The 18744-nt window shown below is 37.9% G+C and overlaps 1 protein-coding gene across 1 annotated transcript; it reads left to right on the top strand.

Moving 5' to 3' along the window:
- The first annotated feature begins 14065 nt into the window (after nucleotides 1–14065).
- Nucleotides 14066–17646, top strand: LOC132599649 (serine carboxypeptidase-like 45). The gene is made up of 10 exons (XM_060312948.1): nucleotides 14066–14423; nucleotides 14540–14641; nucleotides 14735–14830; nucleotides 15171–15263; nucleotides 15359–15438; nucleotides 15682–15963; nucleotides 16064–16188; nucleotides 16507–16599; nucleotides 16730–16847; nucleotides 17110–17646. Exons 1-10 carry the CDS (start codon nucleotides 14195–14197, stop codon nucleotides 17257–17259), a joined length of 1368 nt encoding a protein of 455 aa, XP_060168931.1. The 5' UTR covers nucleotides 14066–14194; the 3' UTR covers nucleotides 17260–17646.
- The last annotated feature ends 1098 nt before the right edge of the window (nucleotides 17647–18744 follow it).

Genomic DNA, 18744 nt, shown 5'->3' with positions numbered 1-18744 from the left:
AGTTTTTTCTTTATTTTTTAGACACACTTGTTGTATGAAGCTCATGGGGCACTGCTATAAATAGGGGTCATTGCCCTACTTTTAAAGGGTTGGCTTCTTGAACTTCATTACACTTGTAATAGCAAATATATATACAAATTCTCTCTATCTCCACACTAGATTTTGGTCCGGATTATTGCGCTCATTACTCAAATCTGTTCAATCAAACAATCTTCATGCTGTTACACCTCGGAAATTTTCCGTTAGCATGCGCAAAATAGGCTAATAAGGATAAAACATGTGTGTGGCATTTTGAAGGCGAGTAATAAGGTCCCGTAGATTGGTATCGAGGAGTTGAACAACTTTCAAGAAGGTTCCATGAGCATCGGAAATGAAACAAAGTCAAGAAAATAAGATTCAGTGAACTGGGAGTATACGGTCCATTATACGGACCGTAAAAGTGTTTTACGGTCCATTATACGGACCGTAAAAGTGTTTTACGGTCCACTATTCGAACCGTAGAAGCGTCACAGAAGACACGGACTGAAGGGTGAGTTTTACAGTGTACTATACGGACCGTATAACGGTTTGACGGTCCGTAAAACGAACCATCAAAGTGTCACAGAATGAAATTGAGGGAAGATCAATTTTACGGTGAATTATACGGACCGTATAACAGTTATACGGCCCGTCAAATGGACCGTCAAATGGTCACAGAGAGGGGTGATCACTGAGCCCATTTTTACGGTCTGTTATACGGACCGTATAAATTTATACGGACCGTATAACGAGCCGTATAATGGCATCGGGACTGAAGTGTGTTTTATAAAATAATGATCCAAGGTTCCACTTTTCATTTCCCATTTTCTACTACACGATTCTCTCTCTCTCTAGAATATTCTACACACTTCCAAACCAAGAACACAAGTAGAAATTAAAGATCAAATTCATCAATTCATCATAACCTAGTGCAAGAACACATCAAAAGGGATTATTTGAGTCAAGAATTTCCTAGAAGGAGGAACTAGGGTTTTTTTGGAGTAAAGTATTTCAAATCAAGGCTTGTTCAATCACCATCCAAGGTATGTTTCATGACCTTATTAAGTTATTTAAGTGTTGAAAGCATAAGAAAGCTTGAATTGTAGAAAGACATAGAAAAATGGGTCTTGAATGGGTGAATAGTGCCACTATTGAGTGATGATGGAATTGAATCATATAAGTTGAAGTGTTAAGGTTATGAATATGCTAGAAATGATGATTTTACCATGAAATAAGTATTAAAGGTGCGAAAACACGATAGTAAGCTATATGAATAAATGTGGGAAAATTGGAGGAAAATGGTGAAATATGGTGAGTCGACGTGAATGATGGTTGTTGATTGTTCTGTTGTGGATATTATGGTGAATGTTGGGAATTGGTATAGACGATGGGAGAAGTAGAATAAACAACGGAAGAGCTGCCCAATTTTCTTTAGAAATAGCGATGCGTTCTTATAGTCCCCTAACTAACGATAATTCGAATTCCCTTATAAAGGTAACGACGCGATATTAAAGGAGAGCAAGTGGACGGTATTTTAGCTAAGCGACCAAGGTATGTGAGGCTAGTCCTTTTCTTCAAATGGCATGAATCCCATAACATAAAATCCTTTTCTTTCCATGAGTTCTTATACTCCGACGATTTAAAAGCCTATATTTATGTCCATCTATATGAGCTAAGAGATACGATATGATAATGTTAAAGTGATGATTATGTCCTCATTGTCTACACTCACCTCATGTACTAATTCCTTCGAGCTGAGGCAGAATGTCAGAAATTGCTCCATAAAGAGATCGGGGGATCACGACCTTACGTCACCCCGATAGAGTACAGATGATCATGAGCTTACGCATGTATTATGATAAGATAAGCATATTTTCAAAGTATATGACGATAAGTATTTTATGTTAAGCATGTCATGATTGCATTTACATCGCGCCTAGTTGGCCGGGCATTTCGCTTCGGCGGGCGGCTATACGGATACACCATGACCCTCTCGGGCATGGGCAGACACCACTAGTGGGCGGCATGAGATGGTACCCCGGACGCGGGAGGCCTGGACGCGGGCTTATATTATTGATGATCACACCGTTTCGACATGGACGGGCAGTTTGCATGATATGATAAAGAGTATGAGTAAGACAGCATGCATCATCCTTCCTATGATTATGATTCAGTCTCACATGTTAAATTGACGTTCCTTATGTTGTTATTGTCTCTCTCTTCATTATTTATGCCTCTCATACTCAGTACAATGTTCGTACTGACGTCCTTTTCTTTGGACGCTGTGTTCATGCCCACAGGTAGACAGGGAGGCGAGCCAGATCCGGATCCATAGTGGCAGTCAGCTGTTGAGAGCACTCCATTGTCCGGAGGTGCTTGTGATCTCTTTTGTGTACATATATATATATATATATATATATATATATATCCATTTTGGGCATGACGGAGTCTTGTTCCGTCCAGTGTACAGTATGTCAGTAGAGGCTCGTAGATGCGCAGTGTGGGTTAGATGGTTCCACAAGATATGATTATATGCATATACTATTTTGATAGTTGTATGGCAAATGTATACAAAGCAAGTATGTTTCTTCGTAAAGTATTATTTTCACATGTTTTGCCTATAAATTCTGAGAGGAGTATTTAATGAGTAAAATAAGTATTAAGAAGAGCGGTGCTCAGCGGTTAGCCCCGGGTACCCGTCGCGGCCCCTAGCCGGGTTGTGACACATGCATTACTAGATACAAAAGCTATAGTAAACCGCTGATTATAAGTTGCTTCTCCATAGCATACTCATATATTTCTTTCCTCTATCAAATAGACCAAGGCACAACCACATATCCTATACCTCACTCAAAAATTCAATTGATTATCCAAATTCGGGGTAAACAATATCAATATCTTCAACCAAGTACCAACGCCTAGATATTGTTAGCGATCTTTAATACATAAAAGTTTCATTAGAATCTTACCCTATTTGCTAATATTATCTTTAATTTTTAATATCTATTTTTCTAGAAAAGTTATCTCGAAACACCCATAATATTTTAGGACATGTGCAATCTTTGTGAATATAGAGTGCAATAGAAGAAAAAAGTCTATGTTGGAGATATCTATTAGTTGAGAATATATTATAGTTATGTTAGTATATTTATTTTATGTCTCGTGCTAATTTTCTGGGAATTGTTTAGTCTTTTAGAGATTTACGTCAATAAAAAAATGTAAAGGGCCTCTACAACAACAACAACCACCCAGTGAATCCCACAACGTGGGGTCTGGGAAGGGTAGAGTGTACGCAGACCTTACTCTTACCAAGGTAGGATGGCTGTTTCTGAAAGACCCTCGGCTCAATAAAAAAAAGCATAAAAAGAGGTCAGATAAGGCTAAGAGATTCAAAGCGATATGGAAATGAAATAACGCAAGCGACACAGATAACATAAGATAATCAAAGCACAGGAAATAACATATAATAGCAGAAATCAGAGCACAAGAAATTATACTGCGATAATGCGACTGCTAATAAGAAAGGATAATGAGACTATCTACTAGCCTTCTACCCAAATCTGGGTCCTCCAAACCCTCCTATCTAAGGTCATGTCCTCGGTAAGCTGTAACTGCGCCATGTCGTGTCTAATTACCTCTCCCCAATACTTCTTCGGCCTACCCCTACCTCGTCTGAAACCATCCATGGCCAACCTCTCACACCTTCGCACTAGGGCATCTGTGTCTCTCCTCTTCACATGCCCAAACCATCTCAATCTCGCTTCTCGCATCTTGTCTTCCACCGAGGCCACTCCCACCTTGCCCCGAATATCCTTATTCCTAATCCTGTCTGTTATACCCCGTATTTTTATACGTCAAATTATTCATAAGTGAATCGACTCAAGTTAAAAGACAGGATCATTCTCGGACACGGAATAGAAACCCTTAATTTTTAATTTCTAAATTAGAACCAACTGTTTGTAAATTTTATTTAGTGTAGAAATATTTATGGAGATTAGGGATTAATTAATTATGATTAGATTATTAAGTGGACCCCACTACAATACATGGATAAATATAATTGGATCATGGAGGATGACATGTCATAGTTGGACACATGTCATCTTGGTTGGACATGTGTCAACATTAGGGATGCATATATAAGGCCATAAATGACTCATATTGCATTCATAATTCATTCACCAAAGTTGGGTTTAGTGAGAGAAGCTCTCAAACTTAAAGAGAGAGAGAGAGAGAGTCACGGCCACACTGTTCACGGCGCCACTATTCACGGCGGCACACTGTTCACGGCGCAACTGTTCACGGCCAGCCTTGTTAAAAAAAAAAATTGATTAAATCTCCAAGGTGATTTAAATGTCCCAAAGGAAGCGGCAAGTTAGGATTTAAATTGAAGAAAGAAGAGGCGGTGCAATTGGTGCAAGCGAGTGTAGAATTTGCTCCGATTAAATAAAGGTAAGATCTTCTCACTTTATGGTATAGTTGGATTAATGGTGTGGTAATGGAAAGAATAAAATTGTATGAAGTGGAATTGGAAGTAAGAAAATTGCATGATTAAATGTTGGTGTTGGAATGTTGTTGAAGCCGTAGGGGCTGTTTTATTTAAAATTGGTGGACTGATTTGAATTAATATTTTGGTTGTTGATATCATGGATTATGTGATGAGAATGAAGGAAATTAATGGCTAGAGTTGGAGTTAAATTTGTTGTGGGTTGTTGTGAGGATTATTGTGGTAATAATGTAGCTTATTTGCATATGAATGGATGATGAAATTTTCGTGTGACTGCTGTTGTATTTCACTGAAATTTGCTGAAAAGATTGCATTAAATGATGTATAAGAAGTGTATGTGGGCTGCTTGGTGTATTGTAAGTGTTCGTTAGAATTTCGGGCATCTTTATGTTATAGTTGGGGGTTGTTTTGATATGTTGTTATTCTTGTTGAAATAAAAGAATTGAAGATATGGTTGTGTCCATATGTTGTTGTTGGTATTTCTGTGTCAACAGGAGAGCAATTGGAAATTCGGGATAGGCGAATATATAGGGGAAGTGTTGTCCGATTTTCGTCAAGTCTTTAGATAATAGAAATCCTTAAAACGAAAATGTGTAAACTAAAGGAATGTTCTCTAAGGAATGGGCTATAGATTTGTGAACTAGAAAGTGTAGTTACTAACGACAACGTTACTCTATATAAATAGGCTAAAAGAGCGACGAGGCGAAAGAGATTCACGAATAAGCGCTAAAGGTATGTAAGGCTAACCCTTCTTTCTTTTGGCATGTCTTAGATGTAAGTGATGAATGATATGAGCCTTGGGGTAACTCTATTCATAGGTTCCGAATGAGATTCATGATTTTTGTGCTATTCATTTTATATGTACTCCATATGATTCCATTCTTAGACGAGTAAGGTCTAAACGTTTCTTGTGATAGTTTATTGATATTGTACTCCTATTATGTTCCGAAGGGAACACCCATAAGGTGTTCCGAAGGGAACACCCATAAGGTTCCAGTTGAGATGTGTAAGGTTTTACTAATGATTTCGAGGAAATTAGTTTTATACTAAAGGAAACATAAAGTTAGATTTTCAAAACCACTCCGAAGGGGGTGCGAGATTTTACTATTTAGATTTTCAAAACCACTCTGAAGGGGGTGCGAGGTTTTACTATTTCATTTCATTTATGACTTATGTTTACATTCCATGCCATTATTATTATTGAGCCGGAAGCGGCTGCCCGAAGGGGCCATTATTATTATTGAGCCGGAAGCGGCTGCCCGAAGGGCCCATCATTATTATTGAGCCGGAAGCGGCTGCCCGAAGGGGCCATCATTATTATGCCGGAAGCGGCCGTCCGGAGGGACTATTGTGATACTAGCCGGAAGCGGCTGTCCGAAGGGACCATTTTGTTAATATGTCGGAAGCGGCATGTGTGTTAGATTGCATTATTTACTTAAAGAATGTGTGTTAGATTGCATTATTTACTTAAAGATTGTTTTGGAGACTTCGTGTATATGTTTATGTTTCTTCCAGCGAAGGCTGCAGGTATTGAGTTAGATTGTGATTTCTTCTCTTCTAAATCAAATTATGATTATGATTTGTTACCACCTTACATACTCAGTACATATTCCGTACTGACCCCCTTTTCTTCGGGGGCTGCGTTTCATGCCACGCAGGTACACCCAGATGAGTAGAAGACTTTGCTAGATGGTGTTCCAGTGGGATTGGCGAGCTCCATCTCAGTTCGGAGTATTGCCGAGTCAAGTACTTTTGTTATGGTATTTTGTATATGTTAGAGACTTTGCAGACAGTGTCCTGTGGATGGGGCGTCGAGAAGTGCGAATTATTTATAGATGTTAAAAGAGTATGTATTTTCAGATGATTTCAGTTGGTAAAAAGTACGTCATTGATTGAAAGTATTTCATAATCTGTATAAAGGTAATGACCTCTATTTGGAAGAGTTTCATGTTTTTAAAAGTTTTTGAAATGACAGGTTTTCGTAAAGCGAATGTTTAAGGGTTCGCTCGACTCTGAAGAGAGTCGGGTGCCCATCATGCCCTATCAAGATGAGGGTGTGACATTGTCACTCCTGGTGTGGCCACACATCCATCTCAACATTCTCATCTCGGCAACTTTCATCTTTTGAACGTGAGAGATCTTAACTGCCCAACACTCCGTCCCATACAACATAGTCGGTCTAACCACCACTTTGTAGAACTTGCCCTTAAGTTGTGGTGGCACCTTCTTGTCACATAGCACTCCGAAAGCAAGACTCCATTTCATCCACCCTGCCCCAATACGATGTGTGACATCATCGTCAATCTCCCCGCTGCCTTGCATAATAGACCCAAGATACTTGAAACTAATTTTCTTCTGGATGGCCTGGGTACCAAGCCTCACTTCCAAGCCAGCCTCCTGAGGTGCTTCACTGAACTTACACTCTAAGGTGAGGCGCTTCACTGTCTTGGTCCTACTCAGCTTAAACCCTTTAGACTCCAGAGTATGTCTCCAACCTTCCAGCTTAGCGTTAAATCCGCTACGAGTCTCGTCGATCAGGACTATGTCATCCGCGAAAAGCATACACCATGGCACCTCACCTTGAATTTGCCGCGTCAATCCATCCATCACCAAGGCAAATAAAAACGGACTAAGAGCTGATCCTTGATGCAACCCCATCACAACTGGAAAGTGCTCTGAGTCTCCTCCTACTGTCCTTACCCTGGTTTTGGCTCCCTCATACATGTCCTTGATATCCCTAATGTACGCCACAGGTACACCTTTAGCCTCTAAGCATCTCTATAGGATCTCTCTTGAAACTTTGTCGTAAGCCTTTTCTAGGTCGATGAATACCATGTGTAAGTCCCTCTTCCTCTCCCTATACTGCTCCACCAGTCTCCTCACAAGATAGCTGGCTTTTGTAGTTGAGCGTCCCGGCATGAATCAGAACTGGTTCTCTGAAATAGACACGCCTCTCCTCACCCTCATCTCCACCACCCTTTCCCACACTTTCATAGTATGGCTTAGCAGCTTGATACCTCTATAGTTGTTGAAACTCTGGATATCTCCCTTGTTTTTGTATAGATGGATCATTACACTCGACCTCCATTCTTCGGGCATCATTGTCGTCTTAAAGATGACATTAAACAACCTAGTCAGCCACTCTATACCTGTCGAGCCCGCGCTCTTCCAACATTCCCCAGGAATCTCGTCAAGTCCGGTCGCTCTTCCCCTGCGCATCCTACGAACAACACCCTTAACCTCCTCAACCTTAATACTCCTACAATACCCAAAATCGTGACGCCTTCTTGTATGTTCTAAACCTCCCAACACAATGTCCCTGTCCCCTTCTTCATTCAAGAGTTTGTAGAAGTATGACTGCCATCTCCGTCTAATGAGAGTCTCCTCTACCAATACTTTGCCATGCTCATCCTTGATGCACTTCACTTGATCCACATCACGTGCCTTTCTCTCCCTCGCCTTGGTTAGCCTGAACAATTTCTGATCCCCTCCTTTCTCTTCTAGTTCAGCATAAAGGCGTTCAAAAGCTGTCGTTTTTGCCGTCGAAACCGCCAACTTCGCCTCCTTCCTCGCCATCTTATAAAGTTCCCTATTCGTCCACTTCTCCACCTTATCCTTGCTTTCTATCAACTTCGCATACGCCACCTTTTTTGCTTCCACCTTCCCTTGAACTTCTCCATTCCACCACCAGTCCCCTCGATGCTGACCACGACTACCTATCGAGACCCCCCAACACTTCCATTGCTACCACCCTAATGCAACTAGCCGTCCTATCCCACATACTGGTCGCATCCCCACTACTATCCCAGGCGCCCATATCCTTCAATTTCTCTCCCATCTCCAGGGCACTAGTCGTGGTCAAACTCCCCCATCTGATCCTAGGTCGGTCATCCACGACCCTCTTCTTCCTCGTCATCTTGATCCCTAAATCCATCACCAAGAGCTTATGTCGGGTTGTAAGATAGTCACTTGGAATGACCTTACAGTCTTTACACAGACCTTTATCATTCTTCCTAAGGAGTAAAAAGTCTATTTAAGTCTTAGCCACCGAACTACAGAAGGTTACCAAGTGCTTCTCCTTCTTTGGGAAACTCGAATTGGATATCACCAACCCAAAAGCTCTTGCAAAATCCAAAAGTGAGACTCCTCCTCCATTCCTGTCCCCGAAGCCAAAGCCTCCATGCACATCATCATAACCTCCCGAAATAGGCCCGATGTGCCCATTGAAATCACCTCCCACGAATAGCTTCTCAGTAGGCGGTATGCCTCCCACTAACTCGTCCAAATCCTCCCAAAAGCGCCTCTTCTCCTCCCCGCCTAAGCCCGTTTGCGGTGCATATGCACTAATAATGTTCAAAGTGAGCCCTTCAACGACTACCTTAATCGACATCATCCTATCAGTGGCTCTCCTAACCTCTACCACCTGATCCCTTAATTCACTATCTACTAAAATGCCCACCCCATTTCTATACTTCGACCTACCAGAGAACCACAGCTTATACCCGTCTACCTCTTAGCTTTAGGACCTACCCATTTGGTCTCTTGGACACAAGCTATATTAATCTTCCTCTTCTTAAGAATCTTAACTAGCTCTATGGACTTCCCCATTAACGTCACAATGTTCCAAGAACCTACTCTCAACCTAGATGCTCCTTTAACTCACTTACCCCTTCTAACCCTCGCCCCCGTCCCCGAACGAGAACATGACCCTAGTCTACCATCACTAACCAAAGCCACGAAAATGAGTATGAACTAATAAATTATTCAAAGGTCTAAAGTCAGCAAAATGTAACTACAAGTGTATGGACAAATAATGGATATGGCAAGTATTTTTATTTTTATTTTGTAATTTTTTTAATATTAACTTTATGAGTTTAAATGGAATAATATGATTAGGAAGGACTCATATAGCTGACTTTAACTTTTTTGAACTTGAGACATAGCTATCAGTTTTACATCTTTTAAGAAAATATTCACTTACCACCTCATTAAGGGGTCGTTTGGTTGCTGGTTAGAAAAGAGTTATCTATGGATTGAAATTGGCATAACTTTATACATTATTTGGTTTGCAAAAATGAGGAAACATAATCTCCACATATGGAATCTAGCATAAGTTATAGTATAATATTTGGTTCATGTTTTTCTTTTCAGCATAATTAATCCATCGAGTGAATCGTATTATCTTATGCAGAATAGAAAATTGATTAAGAAATACAAGAGTATAACTAATACATAAAACCCTGCATAACTAGCTGTAGTTATATAACTAATACCTATATAACTAATTTATGCATTACTAATTAACTGCATAATCAAATAACCAAATGAACCCGTAAAAACTTTTTTTTTTTTTTTTTTTTTGAAAAATGACTACGGTCTTATCAAATAGATGGGGGTGAGGGTGGATAGAAGAAAACAAAAGAGCAACGCATGGTGTTTGGCGTGCAAAGAAGGGATGTCCGTTACGCAACGGCAATCCTAATTGGTATGAATACAAATTTACAAAATGGAAGAGTTAATCTTGTCAACGGCGTAAGCGGCGTGGTTACCGGCATTATTCACTAAAGACAAGTTTTATTGGTATTCCCCCTCTACAATTAATAACTGGTTGGTTTGGACTTTTAATTTGTCGCACGATTCGGTGACTTATTTTCAAGGTTAGTTAGGGAAGGTTAAAGATAGCAAAAATAAACAAATTCTACGTGTCTTTGACTTTTGTGTTAACATCTATTCAGTGTGTTCAATTAAAGTTGTAAGATTGTTTAAATGCAATCATGTTCCATTTTCTTTTCCAACAATGTATTGTGTTAGGCGGACCCAGAATTTTGAGTTCGGGGTGCTGGACTCAGGAATTTTGAGTTCGGGGGTGCTCTATTAACTATTTATATCTATTTTCTTTATATTTTCTATATAATTATACACTCCGTGATTAAGTTTAATGGGTGCTGGAGCACCCAAACTTTACACATGGGTCCGCCCCCGGTGTTAATTACTCAGATAATTATAGATGATTCGATTCATCATGACCACCGCAATAATTTGCTTTAATTGAACAATCTAATTCCCCTTGTTCCGCACCAACTTTGAGTTGCTTGCTCAACACCGAAGGAAAGCCTTTGAAAAAATCGTTCCTAGTTTGTCCATTAGCCGCCATGCAACGACCAACTGTTACCGCATACTTGTTCTGAGCATTATAATTTCTTAAAAGTAACAACGTCGAGGACATGACCTAACCACCGGTTGAAAGGACGAGATGAGCATTGCAGGGCAGACCGGCTGTCCCCTAGTAAATCTTTGTTAGATTTTTAAGATAGAATGAGCAAGTTCAGTGTTCTAGTGCTAACACATAAACAGACACGTTAAGCCCTACCTAATAAGCAACCTTGATATACCTTCTCCATAAAAGATTGAATTAATATCGTATGGATCAACGGTCTACGTATTAAACTATACGAACAAATATACACTTGAAATCTCAACCAAAAGGTCTACAAAAGCTCTCATTGTTTTTTACAGCTCTATAGTGGGGAAAGGGTCTAAGTTCTCAAGTCTATCTGTATTTTTTTGGCTGTTGTGCTTGTGCAAGTGGGAAAAAAGGAAATATTAAAGAAAAATGCAACTTTTGGTTAATTTTTCCAACTTTTGTAAAGGCTCCTTCTGTTATCTCAGAAGGTGGGGGGGACCCTGTAAGTTAGACGTTATAATGGGTTTTTTGTAAGTGCGTGAAAAGCATAGTGACAAATTCATGATGGTTTAGATACCTCATTATTATAGAGACACCCTTTTCAAGTAAAGTTTCAAAGACCATATAATGCCTTCAACCTAATAAGTACATAAAGATAATGTTTTAGCCTCTGCTGTATTAGATTTGGGAGTATATGCCATGATTCACCTTTTGATTAATTTAATTGGATCACTTCTCAATTTCCAATGTTCTAACTAATGTCTCTCTAAGTCCAGAATATTTTCCTCGCCTTATTTATACAGACATTGCTGTTTTTATTGTTAAAACAGCTTATAGACCTAAGATAACCTACTAATAGGTTAGAGGAAGACGCATTTCAATTGTTAAGAGGTTATTTGGTTTGGAACCAAGTTATTCAGGGATCAATAATGTAGGAATTGTCAATGTGGTGATTAACCATGCACGGATTGTTATCAGGGGCGACTCAACGGATCTCGTGGCCAAAATCATATTGAGAGGCCTTAAATATATTTTATAAAATTTGTATGCTAAAAAATGGAATTTGCTTTCTAAACAACAGAATTTGCTTTCTAAACAACAAATTATCATTTCAGACAAAAATATAGAGATTTTTTAAAAAACAAAAAACAAGGAAGAAGAGCACAGAGAATAGAGTGGTGGATTATCGGATGTTGAGGTCCGAAACTCAAAATGAAAAGTTTGATTAAGCTATCATCACAATGAACGTACATTACTTAATAGTTTAAGTTTTGAGCATTGATGCCAAGAGGGTTGCTCAAATGGTAAGCATTCTCCACTTCCAACACAAAGGTTGTGGGTTCGAGTCACCAAGGGAGAGTTGGGAGAGGTAAAAAATTGAGCATTGATAGAATCAATAATATTTACACCTGCACCTGAAATTTATAAAAAGAAGCCCCCAGCTCTCGTTCACCCCCATATTAAATCAGTCTATTCCTCTTCTTTCATGAATTGTTCTACTGGAGAAAATTACTATTTCCATGGTTTTTTTAAACATACTCAAATCACCGCAAACTACTCATATAATTCTATAATAATTACCTAAAAGACAATACTCCATATGTGTTTTTTAAACATACTCAAATCACCGCAAACTACTCATATAATTCTATAATAATTACCTAAAAGACTATACTCCATATGTGCATACCAATGGCATATAGAAAGATTTGGAAGTTGTGGTATTAATTTCATCGGTGAAAGCTGGGCTACATGTTGTGACTTTAGTATTTGTTGTGTCTTAGATTTAGCCGATACATCGTCCGATACACCGCCCGATAGTTTCTAAATCGACACTAAACCAACCGATATCTTATCGGTTGGCTAGCGGATTAATATATTATAAGCCGATAACTGATAAGCCGAACCGTTAAGCGTAATTATCCGCCCGATAAGCAGTCCTACTAACATTATAAGACTAATATCCAGTATAGAAAGTGAGATTGTTTATCTTGGTTATAATCCGAAATTATAATTACGGTTGTTATTAGTGTATACAAGTTAAGTATATTGGGATTATAGCAGGTGAAATTCTACTGAAAAAGAAAGACCTTCCATATCCAAGCCATTGAAAAAACTACAGTATTTGTTTCAATTGACCTTATGATTCTGTAGTATATTTTATCCTTGAAGGTTAGGTTAGAAAAGATTCATCTCTGGAGACTTGACACAATATTCTGGTCATTTTCTTACATTTTCTGAGACATGGAAAAGTTATAATGTAAAAGCTACTCTGTAGAAAGAAACATAACCCAGAATGTGACAGAGCATATACTGATTTTTCACTTTGTATTTCATTTTATTGAAAACTTAACCAGTAATCAAAGCTGTATAAATTTGTAGGAGAAAAATATTCAGAATTCAAAAAGCAAACACCTGGGGTCTCGACTGTCCCTACACTCTCCTTTCACATTCAAGAAAACAACTCCTCTTTGCTGAGTGCTGAATCTGTTGACACAGCCCATGTACACAACATGGGGACCAGCTAAGAATTTCTCCATTTTATCTCTGGTCATTTTGGTCTCTAGTACATGTCCCTCTCTGCTCAACATTTACATGCCAACACCGATAAGGATTGTGGTAGAGTAATAAGAGCCCGTTTGGATTGGCTTATAAGTTATTTATAAGCTGTTTTCAGCTTTTTTGAGTATTTGGCTAGCCAGCTTAAAATCATTTTGTGCTTAAAATAAGCTCAAAAAAATAATTGGGCTCATTTGACTTAGCTTATCTAAAGCAGCTTATAAGCTGAAAACAACTTATGAGCCAAAAAAAAAATAAGTTAGACTACCCAACTTATTTTTTTTTAGCTTATAAGCTGCAAACAGCTTATAGGCATAAGTCCATCCAAACAGGCTCTAAGTACTCTTTCATTTTTAATCAAAGGTATCGAATACTAACCTTATTGGATATGAGTTTGTCTTTATTAGGGAGCAGTTTACCCCCGTGTAAGACTTCTCTTTGTAAATCCAAATTTAGTCAAGTCTTAATGCGGATACCAACACGGGGTGGCAGGGGCTGATGCAACTTAACTTTACCGGGTCATCTGAATCTAGTATTTTCAACACGAAGCATAAATTTAAATATAAAAATCCACTAAAATTGTACTAAGTAGTACTACTATATATTAACCCATAACTTTAGAAGTGTAGTTGGTTCAATATTAAAAACCTTAAAGGTTGAACCCATAAAACTTAAATCTTGGATAGGTGAAAAACAAAAAAAATTTACACGCCTGCAGACAAGAAAATATGACATTTTGATTATATTAACAACACTATAGTAAATTGGACTAGGCATGCTATTTGTTTAATGCCCCCCACTCATAAGTCCATGACTTTCTGTTTTTCCCCTCCAATTAGCCACAGTATATAACTCACCTCTCTCAAGTATTGTCACTCAAACTCCTTTTTTTTTTCTCCAACAAGGACTTGCAAACTTCAAAAGCAATGGCTATGTCTGTCTTGTTCTTTCTTCTTTATGCTTCTGTAGGAATTGTGAATGCATTTCCTCATCCAGACAAAATCATTCTATTGCCTGGACAACCTCAAGTGGGATTTCAACACTTCTCAGGCTATGTCACTGTTGATGACAAGAAACAAAAAGCTCTCTTTTACTACTTTGTGGAAGCAGAAACAGATCCAGCTTCCAAGCCTCTTGTTTTATGGTTAAATGGAGGTACACAAAAGTTTCTTGCTTTTCTTGAAACTTAGGGTCTTTACTCATTAGACAAACTTGCCATTCGGTTTCTTGAAGAAGTTTTAAACTATAAGTATTTTCACTTGTTTTTATAGGACCTGGTTGTTCTTCTGTGGGAGTAGGTGCATTCTCTGAGAATGGTCCATTTAGACCAAGGGGACAATTTCTTGTTAAGAATGAACACAGCTGGAACAAAGGTGGAAATTTGTCACTTTTTTTACTCTCTAAATGATTTGGATATATTCAGTCTTAAGCAGCCAAAAAAAAATGATTCTTTCTTGAATATGCAGAGGCAAATATGTTGTACTTGGAGTCTCCAATTGGGGTTGGCTTTTCTTATTCAACTAATACTTCTTCCTATGATACAGTTAATGATGAGATAACAGGTGAGTTTTAACTACTGATGACTATAGTTTCATCTGCGTACTTGCATTTCACGTTTAAATTTTCTTATTCAGACTTAAAGTTCATCTCCAAAAGTTCGCTCTTTTCTTGTTCTATTTTTATATTCTTTTATATAATGACCATGTGATGCCCATCACCATTTAAATACTGATTAGAGTAGTAAACTAGCTATTCTTTTTGGTGTAAAGGAAAAGGAACACGTTGATGAGGATTCTGGAATCCTACTAATTTGTCTTTGTGAAGTTTAACTGTTAATTGCTTTATATTTTTATATACATCCTAAAGCAGTTCAACTTTTGTATTTTTCTTAATGTTTTTAAGCTAGGGACAATGTTGTGTTCATGCAACGCTGGTTCAACAAATTCCCACAGTATAGAAACAACAATTTATTTTTAACGGGGGAGAGTTATGCAGGTATTTTTTTCTTAGGCATATTGATTAACATGAATTTTTGAAGTGCCAAATCTGGGCTAATATTTTTTACTCATATTTTTGTATGTTGATTACAGGCCATTATGTACCTCAACTTGCTAAGCTCATGATTGAGCTTAACAACAAAAAGAAGTTGTTCAATCTGAAAGGAGTTGCAGTAAGTATGTTAATGAAATGTATTTTTATTACTTGTACTTATCCCTATTGAGGATTTTTTTTAAAAATTATTATTAATAAAAGGCCACTAGACACTGTCTAGTGGTATAAATTCGCAAAAAAAAAAATGTAGAACTAAATTTAGAAAGAGTAATAGTTCATCAAATGGATTGTGTTTATAGTGCATGAGATAAAAAAATTAGTTCTTGTTTAATCCTTTTTTTTGCTTTCTTTGTCATGGCAGCTGGGTAATCCGGTTCTGGAATTCGCCACTGACTTCAATTCGAGGGCTGAGTACTTCTGGTCTCATGGCCTAATATCAGACTCTACATACAGAATGTTCACTTCCTTTTGCAATTATTCTCGCTATGTGAGCGAGTACTACAGGGACAATGTTTCGCCGATGTGTTCAAGAGTCATGAGCCTGGTAAGTAGAGAAACCAGTAAATTTGTGGACAAATATGATGTTACCCTGGATGTCTGTATGTCATCAGTGCTCTCTCAGTCCAAAATTATAAGTCCACAAGTAAGTAATTGCTTAAACTATGTAGATGTCCTTTTAATTTGTTAGGCTTCTTTAATGTCTTATTGAACTACACTGACTGTGTTTTGATTCTAATTAATAGGAAAATACTGAGAAGATAGATGTCTGCATCGATGATGAAACAGTCAATTACTTAAATCGACAAGATGTGAGAAAGGCTCTGCATGCTAGGCTTGTTGGTGTTCACAGCTGGGATGTTTGCAGCAAGTGAGTCTTTCTTGCTTAACTAAAAAGGCTAATAGTATGATATAGTGTCTGTCAATCCACAAGCTTATCTTAATTAAGAAAAGTTATTCACTTTCTAATCTCTTAATTAAGAAAAGTTATCACTTTTAAATATAAATGAACTTGTTTCTCCACATCACTTGCTACAAATCTGTTGAGTTTATTCCCAACACATGCCCATCAAAATCAACTTAATACAAAGCTATCGCATAGTTACAAGCTATGATTGTACCTTTAAAGGTCCACCTATTTTGTGAAGATTCACTGATTTTTTATTTTATTTTCATTCTGTTGCCACAGCATTCTAGATTATCAATTGCTTGACATAGAGATACCAACCATCTCTATAGTAGGATTGCTTGTCAAGGAGAGAATTCCAGTCTTAATTTACAGGTATTTTTAAAGTACAACCCAATATTATAATCTTACATCTAATGCCGATGCTAGTAAATAGATCTGTCATTTCTTGAAATCTCTTCTGATTCAAGATCATAGTGTATAACATGTAATTCTTGACAAACAGCGGGGATCAAGATTCTGTTGTTCCATTGACCGGAAGCCGCTCCGTTGTACATACACTAGCAAAACAGATGAGGCTGAACACTACTGTACCCTATAGAGTTTGGTTTGCAGGGCAGCAGGTAAAAATTCACATTTGGTCCATTTCGTGATATGCCAATCTTTACACAAATAGTTGGTCGAATGCACTGTTCACTTTTCCTAGCCGGTGTACATAGATTATACACTGAGTATACATGGCTATACATTGATTATACATATATTATACATTCACTGGCTATTTTTAGTTTAAGTGCACTTGAAGGTCGCTATTTAGGTTAATTCTTTTAATTTAATAGCATTACTTTCAAAAAGAAGCTTATTTTCTCTTTTCCCATGTTTTAGGTTGGTGGTTGGACTCAAGTGTATGATAATATCCTATCATTTGCCACCATTAGAGGTGCTGCTCATGAAGCTCCGTTCTCTCAGCCAGAGAGATCACTTGTTCTGTTCAAGTCATTTCTTCAAGGCAGGGCACTTCCTGAAGTATTCTAAGATCCCAAATTGGTGAATGATGATGGACAGCCAGAGTAAATAGGTCTTTCATGTGCATACACTACGCAATTAAATGTAAAAGGATCTTGATTTTTTCGCTTTTGCTCGTAAAGATTAGAAGAAGATGTCGAGGTGCGCGCAAGCTGATCAGGACACCACGATTATAAAAAATAAATACTGTAGAAGAAGACTAGAAGAGTCTGAAATGTTGTGCTAGGAAGAAAAATGTGTGATCTTTAGGGCCTACTATGTGAATTTAGTTTCTTTTTTCTTTCTTCAAATTTTGGCTGGAATGCAAATGAATGCAGGAAGAGCATCTGTAAGCTTTGCTGAAAGCAACCTTTTCCGTCTTTGGTAGCATAAAGAAAATAGATTCAGATTGACAAAGGGTCCACCATGACCAAATGTTGGATCTTTCCTAATTCATACTTCATGTGTTGGGTTAGTAGACATCAAGTTTGCTCAGTTAGTAAATTTGACTTCTTATAATGTTAAATTTACTAAATTGTAATCAAATACGAATTAAGAATAAATAGATATCGGAGTAACTGAAAAAGCAATACCAACTGAAACCAAAAAAACCTCAAACATTATGAAATTTCAACTTTCTAAGTAGATAGATTTTACAAATTAACCAAATGAATTACACAATAATAAATGATCATTTTCATTTTTTAGCACGGATTGTCCTTCAAAGGCGCTGGTCTTTAATTTTTGTCCCTCAAATTGCTGGTCTTTAATTTTTGTCTTTCGCTTAAAAAGTGGCCGAAAATACTCCGAGGTTCTGAGTGCAAACCCCCGCTCAGTAAAAAATAAATAAAAAATTGCAAGGCAAGACTTCGCAAAGAGTAAATTCTGCCTTAAGGCAGAAGTTTGCCTTTGCCTTAAAGGCAGAGGTTTTCCTTTTCCGTAATGCAAGTCCTTCATTTGGGGTGGTCTTTAATTGTTGCCCATCAAATTGGTGGTCTTTAAGTTTTGCCCTTCGCCTAATACCCCGAGGTTGTGGGTTCGAATCCTAGCTCAGTTAAAAAAAAAATACCAGATGTTTGGATTCGCAAGGCAGAATCATGCATGCACCCATGCAAATTTTGCCTGCCTACTTAGCTGCCTTAAGGCAAGGCCAAAATTTTGCCTTGCGAATCCAAACTCTACCTTACAAATTTTTTTAAGGAGGAGTTCGAACCCGAAATCAAGAAATTTTTAATGAAGGACAAAAGTTAAAGACCACCAATTTGAGGGACAAAAATTAAAGACCATCCCCAATGAAGAACAATCCTGCAAATTGCCCGTCAACAACTATATCATTTTTTTGCACGGATTGCCCTTCTTTTGGGGTGGTCTTTAAATTTTGCCCCTCATATTGCTGGTCTTTAATTTTGCCCTTCGCATTGCAACTTTGAGCGTTCACACAGAAATCATGAGATTCTGAGTTCGAACCCCTGCTCAAGCATAAATTAAAAAAAAATGCAAGGCAAGGTTTCGGTC

The sequence above is a fragment of the Lycium barbarum genome, chromosome 1 (assembly GCF_019175385.1).
Source record: "Lycium barbarum isolate Lr01 chromosome 1, ASM1917538v2, whole genome shotgun sequence".
NCBI lineage: Eukaryota > Viridiplantae > Streptophyta > Magnoliopsida > Solanales > Solanaceae > Lycium > Lycium barbarum.
Note: the sequence above shows the minus strand (reverse complement) of the source record. Positions and strands in the feature narration are given on the sequence as shown.

What these genes read in the sequence shown, in the direction of transcription:
- LOC132599649 (XM_060312948.1), top strand. Translation starts at nt 14,195, where the DNA reads ATGGCTATGTCTGTCTTGTTCTTTCTTCTTTATGCTTCTGTAGGAATT. An exon ending in CCAAAATTATAAGTCCACAA is followed by an intron (nt 15,964 to 16,063) that starts GTAAGTAATTGC and finishes TCTAATTAATAG; the next exon opens with GAAAATACTGAGAAGATAGA. An exon ending in AGCTGGGATGTTTGCAGCAA is followed by an intron (nt 16,189 to 16,506) that starts GTGAGTCTTTCT and finishes CTGTTGCCACAG; the next exon opens with CATTCTAGATTATCAATTGC.